This window comes from Somniosus microcephalus, chromosome 11 (genome assembly GCF_052327205.1).
Source record: "Somniosus microcephalus isolate GS21.2 chromosome 11, FLI_Smic_1.0, whole genome shotgun sequence".
NCBI lineage: Eukaryota > Metazoa > Chordata > Chondrichthyes > Squaliformes > Somniosidae > Somniosus > Somniosus microcephalus.
In genome coordinates this window covers 146,744,150-146,765,205 of record NC_140997.1, presented here as the reverse complement: position 1 = coordinate 146,765,205, position 21,056 = coordinate 146,744,150, and the positions used below count along the sequence as shown (strand labels likewise).

The 21,056-nt window shown below is 51.5% G+C and overlaps 1 protein-coding gene across 3 annotated transcripts in view; it reads left to right on the top strand.

Moving 5' to 3' along the window:
- rassf1 (Ras association domain family member 1) overlaps positions 1-20,684 on the top strand; it is a 169,522-nt gene extending 148,838 nt beyond the window's left edge. For all 3 annotated transcript variants that reach the window (XM_086001350.1, XM_086001348.1, XM_086001349.1), the window contains 4 exons: positions 3,736-3,840; positions 8,867-9,170; positions 13,334-13,449; positions 15,361-20,684. In XM_086001350.1, coding sequence (XP_085857476.1) covers positions 3,736-3,840; positions 8,867-9,170; positions 13,334-13,449; positions 15,361-15,507 — 672 coding nt within the window. In that variant the 3' untranslated portion in view covers positions 15,508-20,684. The remainder of the gene's footprint in view (positions 1-3,735; positions 3,841-8,866; positions 9,171-13,333; positions 13,450-15,360) is intronic.
- The last annotated feature ends 372 nt before the right edge of the window (positions 20,685-21,056 follow it).

Here is a 21,056-nt window from a genome sequence, read left to right as displayed (position 1 = left end):
TGTTGATGCTGGGGGTCAGTTGAAAATGCCAGACCTGAGATTGATAGATTTTTGTTCGGTACGGGTATTAAGGGACATGGAACTAAGATGGAGAAAAGATATGCATCAGCCATGATCTAACTGAATGACGGAACAGGCTCAAGGGGTTGAATGTCCTACATGTTCTGCCATTCAGTTAGATCATGGCTGATCTGTACCTCAACTGCATTTACAACAACTCAATTTCTTCACAGAAATCAAGCAAATAAAATACCAGCAGCCTTCACACCTTGTTAAACAATGGGATAATGACCAGAAATAGACTATTTCCTACCCTGCATTTTAAACAGACCGCAATGGTACAAAACAGCAGTAAGAAACTACAAATCGATCTGACGAATGCTGCATACATTAACATTTTAATCATGTTTCTCTCCCCAGCGCCCCCCCCGTTTTCTGTCATAGTCAATAATGCTGTCTTGCCATTCATTACAGATTAAGTGTTTCTGGTCCACCATTTTGTACCCGGTGAAGGAACAGCCTCCATTATTGATACTAAGGTGATTTTCCTCACCGTTTTCAGCCCGTTAGTGCTGAAAAAATGGTGCAGGAAATTTCTGTAGGCAGGAAAGTCAGGTGGCAGCCATTTCCGCCCGATTTCTGCCATCAGAATGCTTCTCCTGAGTTTCCTCGATCTGCCTATTGAGATCCGACTGACCTCATTCGCACACGTCAAAGTGGGAGCAAATCTTTCTTCAGTGGCGTAACAGCGGCACGACTCACCGCGTAGAAATTCAATCCCTAACTGTTTAACTCGGTCAAAACCAAAGGATGGAAATTCCTATTTTAGTCGGTATATTCTGGCGAGAGCACAACACCGCTTAAGTATGACTTGCTCCAGCTTGTACTGTACTGTTTTTTGATATAGTTCAGGGCTATATTTACATATGTTTACAGCATTGGTTCAGGGGGTGAGTGGGTGAGAGTTAGAGCTTTACCCTTCCTTAAAATACAGGACCAACAGGTGGTGTTGGGGGATGTCCATGATGAAATAGTCGTACCTGGACTATGGTTGGAGTAGATCTGATGGGCAGAATGGCTGTCTCTTGTTCTGGGGATCTTTGTGTAACATAATTTTCCCTGCAGCAGCACTGCATGGGGAATGGGGTAAATGTAAGTAAAGCCAAGGATGAAGACGACCATTTGGCCTGTTGTAGTGGAGGAAGTGGGTTCCTGGTGCGTAGTGAATGCAATTGCGAAGGGAGTGGAAATACGCAGAACCTATAATGTGGTACTTATTATAGAAGTGTATTCTACTGAATCCAAAGTATTATAACAGAAGATAACTGCCTACCTACTGGAGCCTCCGTTGCCTCTGTATTTTACACTTTAGAATTGGCCTCTTGAGCATCCTGATTTCCTTCACTCCACCATTGACGGCTGTGCCTTCAGTTGCCTAGGCCCTAAGCTCTGGTATTCCCTCTCTAAACCTCTCCTCATCTCTAGCTCTCTTTCCTCCTTTAAGACCCTGCTTAAAACCTACCTCTTTGACCAAGCCTTTGGTCACCTGTCCTAATATCTCTTTATGTGGCTCGGGGAGTGTCAAATTATGTTTGATAATCGCTCCTGTGAAGCACCTTGGGTTGTTTTACTAGGTTAAAGGTGCTGTATAAATGCAACTTGTTGGTGGTTAGAGACAGCCTGGGAGTGGACATTTTGTATGGAACTAACTCCTCCTGTGCCATCATGGAGTTCTGCCCCGTGCCATCATGGAGTTCTGCCCCATGACATCATGGATTCCAGCTACAATCTATTGCTCTCGGCCTCCCTCTGATTGGCTCCTTCAGAGAATATATGGCAGGGAGAGATGGAAAAATGGCTCCCTTTATGACGTTTAGGGTTATGGGAAATTCAGGTGTCGTGTGCTCTGAGCACAGCCTCTGTACTGGGATGTGCCTTCAAGCTTCCAGTGCCACAGACCCAAAAAAGCACTCGGTAGCTCTGCATCATAAGGGTGATGGGAGTCGGGCTATGAAGTCTCATGATAGATACGTGAGATGACAGGCTTTTCCTGTCAGAAATGGTCCCTGCGAGAGATGTTTGACACATCCTGACGACGCTGGCAGAAGCTGCCAAGCGCCCCTTTTCCTTCCTGAATCCTTCAACAGCTATTGAGTTAATTTGAGCACAAGCACAGGCGGTATAAACCGGACTTTCCTGCAGTGCAGTCGAAACTACTGAAAAGCATCTTAACTTTTTTTTTGACCCAAATTTTTTTTTGTTGCTAGTCTGCTGGCCCTGTGGAGGATCGAATGACCCAGTCTCCACTGTTGCTGCCACTGCCGCCACTTCCATGAATGAGGTACAGGTCAGACTGGTCAAGGACATCCTTCATGAAAATGGTGACCTCTCATGAAAGGGAGCCACCCCCGCCAGCTCCTGTGAGCCTACCATAGAGAAGCATTGACGGCAGCTATAGAGAGGCCTGTGTGCAAATCATTCTGTGACAATCGATGACAGAAGCAGAAGCAGCTCTGGAATTCCCTCCCCAAACCTCTTCGCCTCTCCAGCTCTCTCTCCTTCCTTTTAAGACCTACCTCTCACCTGTCCTAATGTCTCCTTCTCTGGCTTGGTGTCAATTTCTATCCAATTACACTCCTGTGAAGCACCTTGGAACATTTTGCTATGTTAAAGGTGCTATATAAATGCAAGTTGTTGTTGTTAATGGACAGAAAAGTGGAGCAAATATCCTTCAGTAAATATTGAATTGTAATAGATAACCCCTTTGACCACTGAAGGCCTCCCAAAATCTTGTAACAACGTATAAAGAGAGCTCTGTGAAAAGGCACTGCTGGGTGTGGTAATGAGCCAGAGACAGAGAACTCACAAGCCCAGATTTAATCCACTCTCTGGGTTGAATTAACTGATCTCAGCCAGAGGGGGGAAATCAGCCAGGGCTCCTGCTCCTGATCACTGTGCAGTAATGTCTGCTGGAATGTACGTGTGTGGTTGTCGCATATGAACAGGATTGGTCTTGGCTTTGGTTCCCCCCAAGGCCGGCTAGACTGCTGATCCTGCTCTGGGCTCTCAAACATAGAATTGGCCACTTGAGCAAAGTACAATAGCCTGTGCCAGTGCAAATAGAACTGGAACCAGCAGGACCCGCCCGTCTCCTGCCCCTCCCCCCGCCCGCCTCCTGCCCCTCCCCCCGCCCGCCTCCTGCCCCTCCCCCGCCCGTCTCCTGCCCCTCCCCCATCCATCTCCTGCCCCTCCCCCATCCGTCTCCTGCCCCTCCCCCGCCCATCTCCTGCCCCTCCCCCGCATCCATCTCCTGCCCCTCCCCACCCGTCTCCTGCCCCTCCCCGCCTGTCTCCTGCCCCTCCCCCGTCCGTTTCCTGCCCCTCCCCCGCCCGTCTCCTGCCCCTCCCCCGCCCGTCTCCTGCCCCTCCCCCGCCCGTCTCCTGCCCCTCCCCCGGCCGTCTCCTGCCCCCTCCCCCCCGCCCGTCTCCTGCCCCTCCCCCGCCCGTCTCCTGCCCCTCCCCCTGTCCGTTTCCTGCCCCTCCCCCGGCCATCTCCTGCCCCTCTCCCGTCCGTTTCCTGCCCCTCCCCCCGTCCATTTCCTGCCCCTCCCCCCGCCCGTCTCCTGCCCCTCCCCCGTGTCCGTCCCCTGCCCCTCCCCGTGTCCTTCTCAGTAGGTGCAAACAGACCCTGTGGGCCTTTCCTAGGGTACTTATAAAAGTTTGTGTTGCTTTGCAGGATGAGTACATTAATTGGGAGAAGCAAGTCCTTTCACGAGATGAAATCGAACCCAAGATTCGAGAGTACAACGCACAGATCAACAACGATCTCTTAATGACCCTGGTAAGTAACAAACCCCAATGATGTTGTGGCAGAGGGTTAAGGAAATGGACCCTATCAGTAACACCTTGTCATAAACTGCATTTATTAAAAAAAAATTCAAGAAGCTTGTCATATCCAGGACAAAGCAGCCCACTTGATTGGCTCCCCATCCACCACCTTAAACATTCACTCCCTCCATCACCGGCGTACCGTGGCCGCAGTGTGGACCATCTACAAGATTCACTGCCGCAATTCACCAAGGCTTCTTCGGCAGCACCTCCCAAACCGCAGCCTCTACCACCTAGAAGGACAAGGGCAGCAGGCGCATGGGAACACAACCACCTCCAAGTTCCCCTCCAAGTCACACACCATCCTAAGAACATAAGAAATAGGAGCAGGAGTAGGCCATTTGGCCCTTCGAGCCTGCTCTGCCATTCAATGAGATCATGGCTGATCTTCTGCCTCAATTCCTGCCTTATCGCCATATCCCTTGATGCCCTTACTAGTCAGAAATCTATCGACTTCTGTTTTGAATATACCCAATGACTGAGCCTCCACAGCCCTCTAGGGTAGAGCATTTCAAAGACTCACCACCCTCTGTGTGAAGAAATTTCTTCTCATCTCAGTCCTGAATGGCCTACCCTTTATCCTGAGGCTGTGGCCCCTGGTTCTAGACTCCCCAGCCAAGGGAAACATTCTCCCAGCATCCACCCTATCAAGCCCTGTAATAATTTTGTACGCTTCAATGAGATCCCCTCTCATTCTTCTGAATTCAAGAGAATACAAGCCTAGTTTACTCAATCTCTTCTCATACGACAGTCCCGCCATCCCAGGAATCAATCTCGTGAACCTTCGTTGCACGCCCTCTATGGCAAGTATATCCTTCCTTAGGTAAGGAGACCGAAATTGTACACAGTACTCCAGGTGTGGTCTCACCAAGGCCCTATATAATTGGAGTAAGACTTCTTTACTCCTGCACTCAAATCCTCTTGTAATGAAGGCCAGCATACCATTTGCCTTCCTAATGGCTTGCTGCACCTGCACATTCACTTTCAGTGACTCATGTATAAGGACACCCAGGTCCCTTTGAGCATCTGCATTCCCCAATCTTTCACCATTTAGGAAATACTCTGCCTTTCTGTTTTTTCTACCAAAGTGGATAACTTCACATTTATCCACATTATATTCCATCTGCCATGTTCTTGCCCACTCACTGAACCTGTCAAGATCCCCTTGAAGCCTCTTCACATCCGCTTCGTAACTGCCACTGCCACCTAGCTTTGTGTCATCAGCAAATTTGGAAATGTTACATTTAGTCCCCTCATCCAAATCATTGATATAGATTGTGAATAGCTGGGGCCCAAGCACCGATCCTTGTGGTTCCCCACTAGTCACAGCCTGCCATCCTGAAAAAGACCCATTTATCCCTACTCTTTGTTTTCTGTCTGTTAACCAATTCTCAATCCATGCTAGTATATTACCCCCAATTCCATGTGCCCTAATTTTGTTCACCAACCTCTTGTGTGGGACCTTATCGAAGGCCTTCTGAAAATCCAGATACACCACATCTACCGGTTCCCCTTTGTCTACTCCACTAGTTACATCCTCAAAAAACTCTAATAGGTTTGTCAAACAGGACTTCCCTTTCATAAATCCATGTTGACTCTGCCCAATCTTACTATTAGTTTCTAAGTGCCTAGTTATTGCATCCTTTATAATAGATTCCATCATTTTCCCAACTACTCATGTGAGGCTAACAGGTCTGTAGTTCCCCGTTTTCTCTCTCCCTCCTTTCTTAAATAGCGGGGTTACATTTACTATCCTCCAATCTGCAGGAACCATTCCAGAATCTATAGAATTTTGGAAGATGATAACCAATGCGTCCACTATCCCAATGGCAACCTCTTTCAAAACCCTAGGATGTAGGTCATCCGGTCCTTGAGATTTATCGACTTTTGGTCCCATTAATTTTGCTAGTACTGTTTTTTTACTAATAATTTCTTTTAAGTTCCTCATTCTCACCACACCCTTGGTTTTCTTGTATTTCTGGGAGGTTTTTTGTGTCTTCCTCCGTGAAGACAGAAACAAAGTACAGGAAACTCTTTTTTATCCGGGACCGGCGTGGTGCCGGTTGATCAAAAAGTCCGGATTACAGAGAGGTATACTTACTAAGGTACGAGAGCCCCGTACACGACCACAGATCCAGGCGTCCCTGTTGCATGGCAACAGGTGCGGGAACCCCGGTTACACAGCCACAGATCCGGGAACCCAAGGTTACACGGCCACTAATATGAAGTAAAACTTACCTGAACCTACTCCTGAATTTTGCCGGTTAAGAGAGATTTCCGGTTATTTAGGTGCCGGTAAAAAGAGAGTTTCCTGTATTTATTTAATTTCTGTCATTTCCTCATTCCCCATTATAAATGCTCCCGTCTTTGACTGTAAAGGACCTACATTTACCTTCGCCAGTCTTTTCCTTTTCACATACCTATAGAAGCTTTTACAATCCGGTTTTTATATTTTTCGCTAGTTTGTGCTCATATTCCATTTTCCCTTTCTTTATCAATTTCTTGGTCATCCTTTGCTGATTTCTAAAAAGATCCCAATCCTCAGGCTGACTGCTTTTTCTGGCAACTTTATAAGCTTCCTCCTTTTGACTTAATACTAGCTTTGATTTCTTTTGTTAGCCATGGTTGGATCACTTTTCCTTTTGGGTTTTTATGTCCTAGAGAAATATATGTTTGTTGCAAATTATGCATTATTTCCTTGAATGTTAGCCATTGTATGTCCACCTTTATACCTTTTAGTGTAGTCTCCCAATCTACCATGGCCAACTTGTCCCTCATACCCTTGTAGTTTCCTCTGTTTAGATTGAAGACCTTGGTTTCAGATTGGACTACATCACTCTCAAACTTAATGTAAAATTCAATCATATTATGGTCACTTGTCCCTAAAGGCCCCTTTACCACAAGATTATTGATTAGCCCTTTCTCATTACACAGTACCAGATCCAGAATAGCCTGTTCCCTAGTTGGTTCCTCCACATACTGATCCAGGAAACCATCTCGCATGCATTCCAAAAATTCGTCCTTCACACCATTAGTGGTAATTTGATTTGCCCAGTCGATATGTAGATTAAAGTCCCCCATGATTACCGCATTGCCCTTGTTACATGCACTGCTAATCTCTTGATTGATACTGTGCCCTACATTACCACTACTGTTTGGTGGCCTATACACAACTCCCACCAATGTTTTTCGCCCTTTGCTGTTTCTTAGCTCCACCCAAACTGATTCCAGTTCTACACCACGATCTGCCAAGCCAAGATCTTTTATCTCTACCGTACCGATCTCATCCCTTATTAACAGCACTACGCCACCTCCTTTTCCTTTTTGTCTGTCCTTCCTAAATGTTGAGTACCCTGGAACATTCAGTTCCCAGCTTTGGTTACCCTGCAACCATGTCTCTGTAATGGCAATTACATCATACCCATTTACTTCTATTTGTGCCATTAATTCATCCACCTTGTTGCGAATGCTATGTGCAATTAGATAAAGTGCCTTCAACTTTGCCTGTTTAATATTTTTCTGCACTTTGACCCTCTTTACTGTTGGCCTTTGTTTCTGCTCCCTACTAGTTTTGCTGACTACTCTTCTAACTTGCACTTCCAGCTTTGTTTCTCTCTGTTCTGGGCCCACACTTAGATTCCCAGACTCCTGACAAACTAGTTTAAATCCTTCCCAACAGCACTAGCAAACCCCCCTGCGAAGATATTGGTCCCGGTTCTGTCGAGGTGTAACCGGTCCCACCTTCCCCAGAATCGGTCCCAATGCCTCAGGAACTTAAATCCCTCCCTCCTACACCATCTCTCCAGCCACGCATTCATCTGGTCTATTCTCCTATTTCTGCTCTCGCTAGCACATGGCACTGGGAGTAATTCTGAGATTACTATCTTTGAGGTCCTGCTTTTTAATTTATTTCCTAGATCCCTATATTCTGCATGCAGGACCTCATCCCTCTTTCTACCTATGTTGTTGGTACCAATATGGACCACGACCTCTGGCTGTTCACCCTCTCCCTTCAGAATGTCCTGACTTGGAAGTATATTGCCGTTCCTTCATTGTCCCTGGGTCAAAATCCTGGAACACCCTCCCTATCAGCATTGTGGGAATACCTTCACCACACGGACTGCAGCGGTTCAAGAAGACGGCTCACTACCACCTTCTCAAGGGCAATTAGGGAAGGGCAAAAAATGCCGTCCTTGTTAGTGATGCCCACATCCCCAGAACGAATAAAAATTTTGAATAAGAACGATACTGCATGCTGTCTTTTATCATAGAATTTATCTGTTTCAAAGCTAGTTGGTCAGCATGCACTAACATTCTATTGGGTCTTGTATTATTGAGAGTGATGAAATAAATATGGGATATAAGATGTTACATTACTGTATAAATGAGCTATATGTTCCTTACTCCACCCACCCCAATGATTTTTCTTCACAATTTAAACATGCTTTACCCTATTGAAATATATTTCTTACACTTGTTAACATTAACCGCGGGGGAGGTTTTCTTCTCCTCTGATCACTGGGAATTGGCATTCTCCAGGTGCAGGGTGGAAGATAATGGGAAGACCCGTTAGATCAGGTCCCCGCCCTCATTGCATGGCCTCAGCATTTCCTGGCGCTCCCTCTGGTGACGCAACTGGGCTTGCACCTGTAGTAATCGCGGGCCGAGCGTAGGGCTTTTCTGATGGATGCGTTTGTTGCATGCACCAGCACAGGGCTACCCATGAGAAGCTGCAGACCCCCACGGGCTAGAGGCAGACTGGAGAGGAAGCAGACAGAATTGAATTCTCATCCCCGCGTGATGATTGGAGGTGCTCAGCGCCATCTCTCTCTCTATCTCTCTTTCTCTTTCTCGAGCTGCTTCCTCACAGGTGCAGCGCCCCTGTTGAGCAGCCAGTGGTGGGTGCCCATATAGGGAAATGTGGTTTAAAATGACTGCCGATGCCAACTCTCGCTTGTACCTTCCCCCCACCTCCACAGAACAGTGACGGAACATACACCGGGTTCATTAAGGTGCAGCTGAAGTTGGTGAGGCCTATCTCCGTGTCTGCAAACATGAAGCCTCAGTCGATTTACAACACCAAGAAAGCGACGGCACCGGCGCGGCCGCAGCCGATAAAGCGCCGCACATCCTTCTACCTCCCGAAGGACACCGTGAAGCACCTGCACATCAGCAGTCACACGAAGGCCAGCGAGGTGATCAAAGCGCTGCTCAACAAGTTCATGGTGGTGGACAATCCCCGCAAATTCGCCCTGTTTGAACGGATCGAGAAAGACAATCAAGGTACGTCCAGTGGAAAAATACAGCTGCCCTCGGGCCAGAAAGAAAGAACTTGCATTTATATAGTGCCTTTCACAGCCTCTGGACGTCCCAATGCGCTTTGTGGCCAACGGAGTATTTTTTGAAGTGTAGTCACTGTTGCAATGTAGGGAATGCGGCAGCCAGTTTGTGCAGAGCAAGGTCCCACAAGCAGCAATGTGATAATTACCAGATAGTCTGTTTTAGGTGTTGGTTGAGGGATAAATATTGGCCAGGATACTGGGAAAAAACTCCCCTGCTGTTCTTCGAATAGTGCCATGGGATCTTTTACGTCCACCTGAGACAGAGCAGACGTGACCTCGGTTTAACGTCTCATCCAAAAGACGGCACCTCCAATGGTGCAGCACTCTCTCAGCACTGCACTAAAGTGTCAGCCTAGATCATGTGCTCAAGTCTCTGGAGTGTGGCTTCAACCCACAATCTTCTCCCTCAGACGAGAGTGCTAGCAGCTAAGCCAAAGCTGGCCCTTGGACCCAGCCCAACAAATGAGATGAGGTTTGAAAGGGGGACCTGAGATCCAGGCAAATTATCCACTTTGGGGAAATGTTCAAGTAGCACAGACAAGTAAGAAAGAAAAAAAAATTAGGAAATTGGAGAAATTGCAATTAACCATTCCCAGCTCAGAGTTTCGCTGGGTGGGGGCGCCAATAGGAGCACTCCGTGCAGAGGTTAACGCACCCGAATCGCAATGAGAGTTCCAGCTGTTGGCCAGAAATTCAGGTGTGCTGACCTTGGCGCCTGATTCTCCAATTGTGCTCCCGTGGCCTGGGACTCTGCAGCAGGGAGTGGGGGACCTTTGAGGTTTTGGGGCTCAGGTGTAAGAAGCAATGTGGCAGATTGGACTAGCTGTGCGTTACGAAGAAACGCCGAGTGGACTTTCTTTTAATAAAACTTGCAGAATAAGTTAGCCGGGAAGAATAGCGGGAGGCAAATAGATGCGTTCATCAGTCGAAAAAGGACAGGCCTGTTTGGGGGCCTAATGGCTGTTTCATGTTCCTAAAAATGCTTTGTGTTCTTAAATCCGGAGAATGACAGACCACATCCAGATTGCCAATCGGATGAGACCCTCACGTTCACTTCCATCGTGAGGAAATCCTGATATAAACAGAAATTGCAATTTACCAACTCACTGCCGACTCCCAGATGTGAGGATGTGGATTTTTGGCCTGTCAACTGCCTCTCTCAGGACTTGGCTGGGTCGTGCTTCCTGTCCCCTCTCTTGTAAATGTTTTTTGTTAAAAGCAGCACAACTGCACTCAGGAAGTGTGAACCTTGTACTTTCCCAGCCGGTTTTCATTTATCGCTGTCAAATCGTTCAGTTCATTCTCTTACAAGAAGAATTTGTAGGGGTTTTTTTTTTCATGAAGCCGCATTAAAAATGTGTAGGACAAATAATTCTATTTTGGGGTAATTTTTTTTTTAATGTCAGTATGTCGTTTTGATTCTTTAAGTCAGCCTGGCCTTCACGGACTGACATTCACCAGTGCTCCTTGTAACTGGCTAAGTGCTGAGCTACGGCCTAAGCCTGACTCTCCCGTTCAATTTGTCTCATTACTGCTGAGAGACATCACTGCCTCTGCTTAGTGTCTGAACCTGCAGCTCCCAACTCGGTGACACTGAGCTGTAGGGCTTGAACCTGCAGCTCCCAATTCGGTGACACTGAGCTGTGGGGCTTGAACCTGCAGCTCCCAACTCGGTGACACTGAGCTGTGGGGATTGAACCTGCAGCTCCCAACTCGGTGACACTGAGCTGTGGGGATTGAACCTGCAGCTCCCAACTCGGTGACACTGAGCTGTGGGGCTTGAACCTGCAGCTCCCAACTCGGTGACACTGAGCTGTGGGGATTGAACCTGCAGCTCCCAACTCAGTGACACTGAGCTGTGGGGATTGATCCTGCAGCTCACAACTCGGTGACACTGAGCTGTGGGGATTGAACCTGCAGCTCCCAACTCGGTGACACTGAGCTGTGGGGATTGAACCTGCAGCTCCCAACTCGGTGACACTGAGCTGTGGGGCTTGAACCTGCAGCTCCCAACTCGGTGACACTGAGCTGTGGGGATTGAACCTGCAGCTCCCAACTCAGTGACACTGAGCTGTGGGGATTGATCCTGCAGCTCACAACTCGGTGACACTGAGCTGTGGGGCTTGAACCAGCGGCTCCCAACTCGGTGACACTGAGCTGTGGGGCTTGAACCTGCAGCTCCCAACTCGGTGACACTGAGCTGTGGGGATTGAACCTGCAGCTCCCAACTCAGTGACACTGAGCTGTGGGGATTGAACCTGCAGCTCCCAACTCGGTGACACTGAGCTGTGGGGCTTGAACCTGCAGCTCCCAACTCAGTGACACTGAGCTGTGGGGCTTGAACCTGCAGCTCCCAACTCGGTGACACTGAGCTGTGGGGCTTGAACCTGCAGCTCCCAACTCGGTGACACTGAGCTGTGGGGCTTGAACCTGCAGCTCCCAACTCGGTGACACTGAGCTGTGGGGATTGAACCTGCAGCTCCCAACTCGGTGACACTGAGCTGTGGGGCTTGAACCTGCAGCTCCCAACTCGGTGACACTGAGCTGTGGGGCTTGAACCAGCAGCTCCCAACTCGGTGACACTGAGCTGTGGGGATTGAACCTGCAGCTCCCAACTCGGTGACACTGAGCTGTGGGGCTTGAACCAGCAGCTCCCAACTCGGTGACACTGAGCTGTGGGGCTTGAACCTGCAGCTCCCAACTCGGTGACACTGAGCTGTGGGGCTTGAACCAGCAGCTCCCAACTCGGTGACACTGAGCTGTGGGGATTGAACCTGCAAATCACAACTCGGTGACAGAGCTGTGGGGATTGATCCTGCAAATCACAACTCGGTGACAGAGCTGTGGGGATTGATCCTGCAGCTCCCAACTCGGTGACACTGAGCTGTGGGGATTGAACCTGCAAATCACAACTCGGTGACACTGAGCTGCGGGGATTGAACCTGCAAATCACAACTCGGTGACACTGAGCTGTGGGGATTGAACCAGCAGCTCCCAACTCGGTGACACTGAGCTGTCGGGATTGATCCTGCAGCTCCCAACTCAGTGACACTGAGCTGTGGGGATTGAACCTGCAAATCACAACTCGGTGACACTGAGCTGTGGGGATTGAACCTGCAAATCACAACTCGGTGACACTGAGCTGTGGGGATTGAACCTGCAGCTCCCAACTCGGTGACACTGAGCTGTGGGGATTGATCCTGCAGCTCCCAACTCGGTGACACTGAGCTGTGGGGATTGAACCTGCAGCTCCCAACTCGGTGACACTGAGCTGTGGGGATTGATCCTGCACCTCCCAACTCGGTGACACTGAGCTGTGGGGATTGAACCAGCAGCTCCCAACTCGGTGACACTGAGCTGTGGGGATTGATCCTGCAAATCACAACTCGGTGACACTGAGCTGTGGGGATTGAACCTGCAAATCACAACTCGGTGACACTGAGCTGTGGGGATTGAACCTGCAAATCACAACTCGGTGACACTGAGCTGTGGGGATTGAACCAGCAGCTCCCAACTCGGTGACACTGAGCTGTGGGGATTGAACCTGCAAATCACAACTCGGTGACAGAGCTGTGGGGATTGATCCTGCAAATCACAACTCGGTGACACTGAGCTGTGGGGATTGAACCAGCAGCTCCCAACTCGGTGACACAGAGCTGTGGGGATTGATCCTGCAAATCACAACTCGGTGACACTGAGCATTCAATGATGCTCACTGATGAGCGGAGAAATGCACAAGTGTGTAAAGGGTCTCCGCAGGGAGAAGGCAGGTCTTTGCGATGGTTGGGGGGAAAGAGAAGATTGAAATATGACCACCTGCGATTTGGAAGGACATTTGCTGTTGATAATTTTCTGAATAACTGTCATGGGGAGATCTTCATACTGAGTGTGCATCTGCTTAAAACATAGTAACCAGGGAGTGCTTCAGAGCATTGACTCCCTAATCAGACAGTTGTGGGCTCAGGCCCTAGTGCTGCTCACTGTTGAAGAGAGGGTTCATCAAGAGCTCCTGGTTGGGTTGCAGGCTTGTGCCCAAATGCATGATCCTGGGATTATAAAATAGTGTTAAAACCTAATTATTTGGGGCATTTTTTCCCTCCGCAGTTTACACTCGGAAGCTTTCCGATGATGAGCACCCCTTGTACCTGCGACTGCTGGCTGGGCCGGATGAGAAAAGGTTGAGCCTCGTCCTCAAAGAGAATGAGACGGGAGAAGTGAACGTAAGTAGGAATATTACTGAGTAGCTCCCTGCTGGTTTGTGTGTAACGTGACAGATAGCGATTGAAGCTTCCTTCTGCCCTGCCTCTGAATTTATCTCCGTCGCAAAATCAGGAGTGGTCAACTGAGTAAAATCGGGCAGGGTGTAAAACAGGCATCCGACTCGAACCCGCCCTGTTCCCACTGGGTGGTCATTCAGCGGTACGGTAGTGCAGTGGTTATGTTACTGGACTAGTAATCCAGAGGTCTGAACTAGTAATCCAGAGAACGTGCGTTCAATCAAACCATGGCATTTTAAGGAATTTGAATTCTGTTCAAAAAAAAATCTAGAAATAAAAAGCTGGTATCAGTAAAAGTTACGAAGAAGCTGTTGGATTGTCGTAAAAACCCAGCTGGTCCATTAATGTCCTTTAGAGAAGGAAACCTGCCGTCCTTACCCGGTCTCCCCTCGTGGGGGAATCTAGAACTAGGGGGCATGGTTTCAGAATAAGGGGGCACCCATTTAAAACGGAAATGAGGAGAAATTTCTTCTCTGAGGGTCGTGAATCTTTGGAATTCTCTTCCCCAGAGAGCTGTGGAGGCTGGGTCATTGAATATATTTAAGGTGAAGATAGACAGATTTTTGAAAGGTAAGGGAGTCGAGGGTTATGGGGAGCGGGCAGGGAAGTGGAGTTGAGGCCAAGATCAGATCAGCCATGATCTTATTGAATGGCGGAGCAGGCTCGAGGGGCCAAATGGCCTACTCCTGCTCCTCCGTCTTATGTGACTCCAGTCCCACACCAACATGGTTGCCTCTTAATTGCCCTCTGAAGTGGCCCAGCAAGCTGCTCAGTTGTATCAAACCAGGGCAACTAGGGTTGGGCAATAAATGCCGGCCTTGCCAGTGGTGCCCACATCCTGAGAATGAATCAAACTCGGAGCTTTTAGCTCTAAAATTCGGGATTCGAATCTGGTTGGGATGGATAAGAGTCAGGCCTCTTCTCTCCTGCTGGAATTATGACTTCTATCCTAGTAATGGTCCCAAATGTAACACATTTATAGCTGGAATGAGCAAAAAGCTGCCCCGAGCCCGATGAGCTCATCTTAAGTCACACAGGAAGCAGCTCGCAGAACTTTCTTACCACAGTTTCCATTGCGTCATGTTGATTGTTCTCCCTGCGCAGAGGGACTGAGATAACCAAAAGGCGAGTCAGCCTTGACTCAGAGGATTCAAACCCCACTCCAGAGACTTGCGTTCATATTCGAGGCTGACACTCCAGTGCAGTGCTGATTGAAGGCGGCACTGTCGAAGGTGCCGTCTTTCGGATGAGATTTTATACCGAGGCTCCGTCTAGCCTCTCAAGTGGACGTAAAAGATTCCATGCCACTATTTCAAAGAAGAGCAGGGGAGTTCTCCCCAGTGTCCTGGCCAAGATTTATCCCTCAACCAGCGTCACTAAAACAGATTATCTGGTCATTATTTCATTACTGTTTGTGGGACCTTGCTGTATACAAATTGGCTGCCGCATTTCCTACAGTACAACAGTGACTACACTTCAAAAGTACTTCTTTGGTTGTTAAGCACTTTGGGATGTCCTGAGATCAAGAAAGCCACTATATAAATGCAAGTCTTTCTTTCTACTTTAAGACAGTTCCACAACACACGATAGTCTGACAGGAGCGGGATTTATTCTACCATAACATGGTGTTCCTTCTCGTGGTCCATCCGCCCTGGAACATGAGCAGTTACACATTTATCACCGGGCACAAGACTGTTGGATATTAAAGTCTGTCAGTACTGTAATTGCCTGCGATCTGATTTAACTTGAACTCGGGAGGGTTGGAGGGTCAGGTGGGACTGTTGGGTCGAGTCTTGAGCAACTGGGTCCCTGAGCGTTTCCGTTAATTTTCCTCTATTCCCGCCTTTCTTCCAGTGGGATGCCTTCACCGTGCCCGAGCTGCAGAACTTCTTGCGAATCCTTCAGCGCGAGGAGGAGGAGCACGTCAGGCAGATGTTTGGGAAGTACGCCCGCTGCCGGCAGAAGATGCAGGAGGAGCTCGCCAACCGCTCTCCGGGCTGACCGAGGTCCCTCGCCACCTCATGACGAGAGTGAGAGAGAGGGGGGAAATAAAAAACACACGCACGCGCACATATGTATGAACGGTGAGAAGGTCTTAAAACCAACATTAGCCAGCCCGGCCGGGGACGAAGTGCGATCTGTGGAGAATACAAGTTGCGAGTGGGGTTACTGTGAGTGGAGCGGGTTATTGTGTGGTGTACAATCTCTTCCTGACATTAACGAGTGTGACTGAGAGACCCTTACTGAAACTGAACGGAACCATTGGGAGCCACAGCTGGGAAGTTCCTGCCTGTGGAGGGATGTCCCCTTGTCATGTTGAACCGAGCAGCGCTCTGCTTTGTCAGGGGGGCGCCAACATGGATGAGAGTACAGAGAGCTCTGTGTTTTGTTTTGTCTTTTTGTTTTCCTTGAAGTACCTGGACGGCTCGTTCACTGCTGCTGCACAGCGTGTGGGGGGTTTGGGGAGGATCTGGCAGCAATTTTTTAGGTATCTGCGTTGCACTCTCGCTAACAATTCGGGACTTTTTAATGCATAAATATGAGCGTGGGTGGGTGGAGGGGGGTAGCGTATCGCAGATTTCGATTTTAGAACCACTTAATTTTGGAATCTGTGGGATTCCCCCAGCAGAGAATTCCCAATCTAAGCCTGGCTGCTGGAGCAAGGGCAGAGTTTCTGCACAAAGGCCCAGGTGCTCACCCTGTGGGGAGAGAGGATGAGCTCCTTCCCTCCCTTCACCCGCTCACCCTCTCCTCCCCCCACCAACGCCGACTGTAAACAGCATCAGCAGAATCATGGGACCAGGTCACTCAGCCTTCCTGTCAGTCAGAATGGAATGCAAGGAGGATTCAAAAGAGGGAGAGAAAAGATTTTGTAAATGGGGAGAATTCAGATTTAGCGAATCGAAGTATATTTGCTCTGTTGTGGGTGCAGTGTGGGCCCAGCTCAGTGTGGGTGCAGTGTGGGCCCAGCTCAGTGTGGGTGCAGCATGGGCCCAGCTCAGTGTGGGTGCAGTGTGGGCCCAGCTCAGTGTGGATGCAGTGTGGGCCCAGCTCAGTGTGGGTGCAGTGTGGGCCCAGCTCAGTGTGGGTGCAGTGTGGGCCCAGCTCAGTGTGGGTGCAGTGTGGGCCCAGCTCAGTGTGGGTGCAGTGTGGGCCCAGCTCAGTGTGGGTGCAGTGTGGGCCCAGCTCAGTGTGGGTGCAGTGTGGGCCCAGCTCAGTGTGGGTGCAGTGTGGGCACAGCTCAGTGTGGGTGCAGTGTGGGCCCAGCTCAGTGTGGGTGCAGCATGGGCCCAGCTCAGTGTGGGTGCAGTGTGGGCCCAGCTCAGTGTGGATGCAGTGTGGGCCCAGCTCAGTGTGGGTGCAGTGTGGGCCCAGCTCAGTGTGGGTGCAGTGTGGGCCCAGCTCAGTGTGGGCCCAGCTCAGTGTGGGTGCAATGTGGGCCCAGCTCAGTGTGGGTGCAGTGTGGGCCCAGCTCAGTGTGGGTGCAGTGTGGGCCCAGCTCAGTGTGGGTGCAGTGTGAGCCCAGCTCAGTGTGGGTGCAGTGTGGGCCCAGCTCAGTGTGGGTGCAGTGTGGGCCCAGCTCAGTGTGGGTGCAGTGTGGGCCCAGCTCAGTGTGGGTGCAGTGTGGGCCCAGCTCAGTGTGGGTGCAGTGTGGGCCCAGCTCTGTGTGGGTGCAGTGTGGGCCCAGCTCAGTGTGGGTGCAGTGTGGGCCCAGCTCAGTGTGGGTGCAGTGTGGGCCCAGCTCAGTGTGGGTGCAGTGTGGGCCCAGCTCAGTGTGGGTGCAGTGTGAACCCAGCTCAGTGTGGGTGCGGTGTGGGCCCAGCTCAGTGTGGATGCTGTGTGGGCCCAGCTCAGTGTGGGTGCAATGTGGGCCCAGCTCAGTGTGGGTGCAGTGTGGGCCCAGCTCAGTGTGGGTGCAGTGTGGGCCCAGCTCAGTGTGGGTGCAGTGTGGGCCCAGCTCAGTGTGAGTGCGGTGTGGGCCCAGCTCAGTGTGGGTGCAGTGTGGGCCCAGCTCAGTGTGGGTGCAGTGTGGGCCCAGCTCAGTGTGGGTGCAGTGTGGGCACAGCTCAGTGTGGGCCCAGCTCAGTGTGGGTGCAGTGTGGGCCCAGCTCAGTGTGGGTGCAGTGTGGGCCCAGCTCAGTGTGGGTGCAGTGTGGGCCCAGCTCAGTGTGGGTGCAGTGTGGTTCCAGCTCAGTGTGGGCCCGGCTCAGTGTGGGCCCAGCTCAGTGTGGGTGCAGTGTGGGCCCAGCTCAGTGTGGATGCAGTGTGGGCCCAGCTTAGTGTGGGTGCAGTGTGGGCCCAGCTCAGTGTGGGTGCAGTGTGGGCCCAGCTCAGTGTGGGTGCAGTGTGGGCCCAGCTCAGTGTGGGTGCAGTGTGGGCCCAGCTCAGTGTGGGTGCAGTGTGGGCCCAGCTCAGTGTGGGTGCAGTGTGGGCCCAGCTCAGTGTGGGTGCAGTGTGGGCCCAGCTCAGTGTGGGTGCAGTGTGAACCCAGCTCAGTGTGGGTGCGGTGTGGGCCCAGCTCAGTGTGGATGCTGTGTGGGCCCAGCTCAGTGTGGGTGCAATGTGGGCCCAGCTCAGTGTGGGTGCAGTGTGGGCCCAGCTCAGTGTGGGTGCAGTGTGGGCCCAGCTCAGTGTGGGTGCAGTGTGGGCCCAGCTCAGTGTGAGTGCGGTGTGGGCCCAGCTCAGTGTGGGTGCAGTGTGGGCCCAGCTCAGTGTGGGTGCAGTGTGGGCCCAGCTCAGTGTGGGTGCAGTGTGGGCACAGCTCAGTGTGGGCCCAGCTCAGTGTGGGTGCAGTGTGGGCCCAGCTCAGTGTGGGTGCAGTGTGGGCCCAGCTCAGTGTGGGTGCAGTGTGGGCCCAGCTCAGTGTGGGTGCAGTGTGGTTCCAGCTCAGTGTGGGCCCGGCTCAGTGTGGGCCCAGCTCAGTGTGGGTGCAGTGTGGGCCCAGCTCAGTGTGGATGCAGTGTGGGCCCAGCTTAGTGTGGGTGCAGTGTGGGCCCAGCTCAGTGTGGGTGCAGTGTGGGCCCAGCTCAGTGTGGGTGCAGTGTGGGCCCAGCTCAGTGTGGGTGCAGTGTGGGCCCAGCTCAGTGTGGGTGCAGTGTGGGCCCAGCTCAGTGTGGGTGCAGTGTGGGCCCAGCTCAGTGTGGGTGCAGTGTGGGCCCAGCTCAGTGTGGGTGCAGTGTGGTTCCAGCTCAGTGTGGGCCCGGCTCAGTGTGGGCCCAGCTCAGTGTGGGTGCAGTGTGGGCCCAGCTTAGTGTGGGTGCAGTGTGGGCCCAGCTCAGTGTGGGTGCAGTGTGGGCCCAGCTCAGTGTGGGTGCAGTGTGGGCCCAGCTCAGTGTGGGTGCAGTGTGGGCCCAGCTCAGTGTGGGTGCAGTGTGGGCCCAGCTCAGTGTGGGTGCAGTGTGGGCCCAGCTCAGTGTGAGTGCGGTGTGGGCCCAGCTCAGTGTGGGTGCAGTGTGGGCCCAGCTCAGTGTGGGTGCAGTGTGGGCCCAGCTCAGTGTGAGTGCGGTGTGGGCCCAGCTCAGTGTGGGTGCAGTGTGGGCACAGCTCAGTGTGGGTGCAGTGTGGGCCCAGCTCAGTGTGGGTGCAGTGTGGGCCCAGCTCAGTGTGGGTGCAGTGTGGTTCCAGCTCAGTGTGGGCCCGGCTCAGTGTGGGCCCAGCTCAGTGTGGGTGCAGTGTGGGCCCAGCTCAGTGTGGATGCAGTGTGGGCCCAGCTCAGTGTGGATGCAGTGTGGGCCCAGCTCAGTGTGGGTGCAGTGTGGGCCCAGCTCAGTGTGGGTGCAGTGTGGGCCCAGCTCCGTGTGGGTGCAGTGTGGTTCCAGCTCAGTGTGGGCCCGGCTCAGTGTGGGCCCAGCTCAGTGTGGGTGCAGTGTGGGCCCAGCTCAGTGTGGGTGCAGTGTGAGCCCGGCTCAGTGTGGGCCCGGCTCAGTGTGGGCCCGGCTCAGTGTGGGTGCAGTGTGGACCCGGCTCAGTGTGGGCCCCGCTCAGTGTGGGTGCAATGTAAGCCCGGCTCAGTGTGGGCCCCGCTCAGTGTGGGCCCGGCTCAGTGTGGGTGCAGTGTGAGCCCGGCTCAGTGTGAGCCCGGCTCAGTGTGGGCCCCGCTCAGTGTGGGCCCGGCTCTGTGTGGGTGCAGTGTGAGCCCAGCTCAGTGTGGGCCCGGCTCAGTGTGGGCCCGGCTCAGTGTGGGCCCCGCTCAGTGTGGGCCCTGCTCAGTGTGGGTGCTGTGTGAGCCCGGTTCAGTGTGGAGGCCAGCAGGCTGGGGTTGAAGAGTGGAATGTGTGGGGATGGTGAATATTCTGCGGTTTTGCTTGGTTAATTTGGGGATGTGGGAGCATTTAATGCCAAATTTGCTTGTTTCGGGTGGTCACTCAGTAATTGTGTGCAGGTAGATTGGAGGCTCCAATCATAAAGCAGTGTACAGACCGAGCCACACCTCTCCATTACTAGATTGACTGCTCTAAAGGTAAGCAGATACAAGTTGTGCTATTTGTATCTGATTGGTCAGAGAGATTTCAGAGATGAATTTTTTAAGTTTGGGTCATCTGGGGAAATGCCTCATGAAACAGAAAACCTTTCCCAATGACTGTTGAAGACGCTGAATGCTGAGCCTCATAGATGGTTAGGCCCCGGGTTTGATCCCTGGTCTGAGTTGATTTAGCCTAACCCTGTCACAGTGGCGTAGGATGCTGTAGTTGGCTTCAGCACCCGAGTTGGGAAGGCAAAAATCGAGCAGAGGCCCTGCCCCTGATTGCAGTCTAGTGACTCCTGCTGGAAAGTGACCCTGTGTGGACATCAGGTGAGGAAAGTTTCAGGCTCAGCTGTGACATCTTCCAGAGTCGAATAGGCTGCTGGCCCTGGCTATCTGGGCTCACGTGAAAAATGGGTCAGGTACTAGGAGGTGCCTGGCACCTGTGGCACTGTATCCCAGGAGAGGAGGCACAATGCCAGGAGCGGTGGCAATGTGGAGCTGCTTGCCTCTCCTCTTGCTCCTCCCCCAGCTCTGTGTGAATGCAATCGAATCGTGGAAAGTGGCATCATGACTAGTGTGGATGGGCAGTGGCAGTGCCAAGAGAAATGGGGCCGAGCTTCCACTACTACCTGAGCTGAGCTTCCATCCTGACTGAAGGAGTTTCTAACTTATGTTTGTATTTTCAGTTTTATTCAATAAAATGTGAAATGGGTGCCTTTTTGCTTTTAGTGATTTTGTGTTGCGATGTGATCCTGTTTATGTATGTGATGGTAATGTGCGCCTCCCCCAATCTGGAAGTTCTGAGGCAAAGTTACGGTTCAGATTTCCTTTCTAATTTCTCTGCCCGTGTCCTAACTCGCACCAAGTCCCGTTCACCCATCTTCCCTGTGCTCGCTGACCTACATTGGCTCCCGGTTAAGCAATGCCTTGATTTCAAAATTCTCATCCTTGTTTTCAAATCCCTCCATGGCCTCGCCCCTCCCTATCTCTGTAATCTCCTCCAGCCCTACATCCCCCCAAGATCTCTGCGCTCTGCCAATTCTGGCCTCTTGAACATCCCGATTTTAATCGCTCCACTATTGGC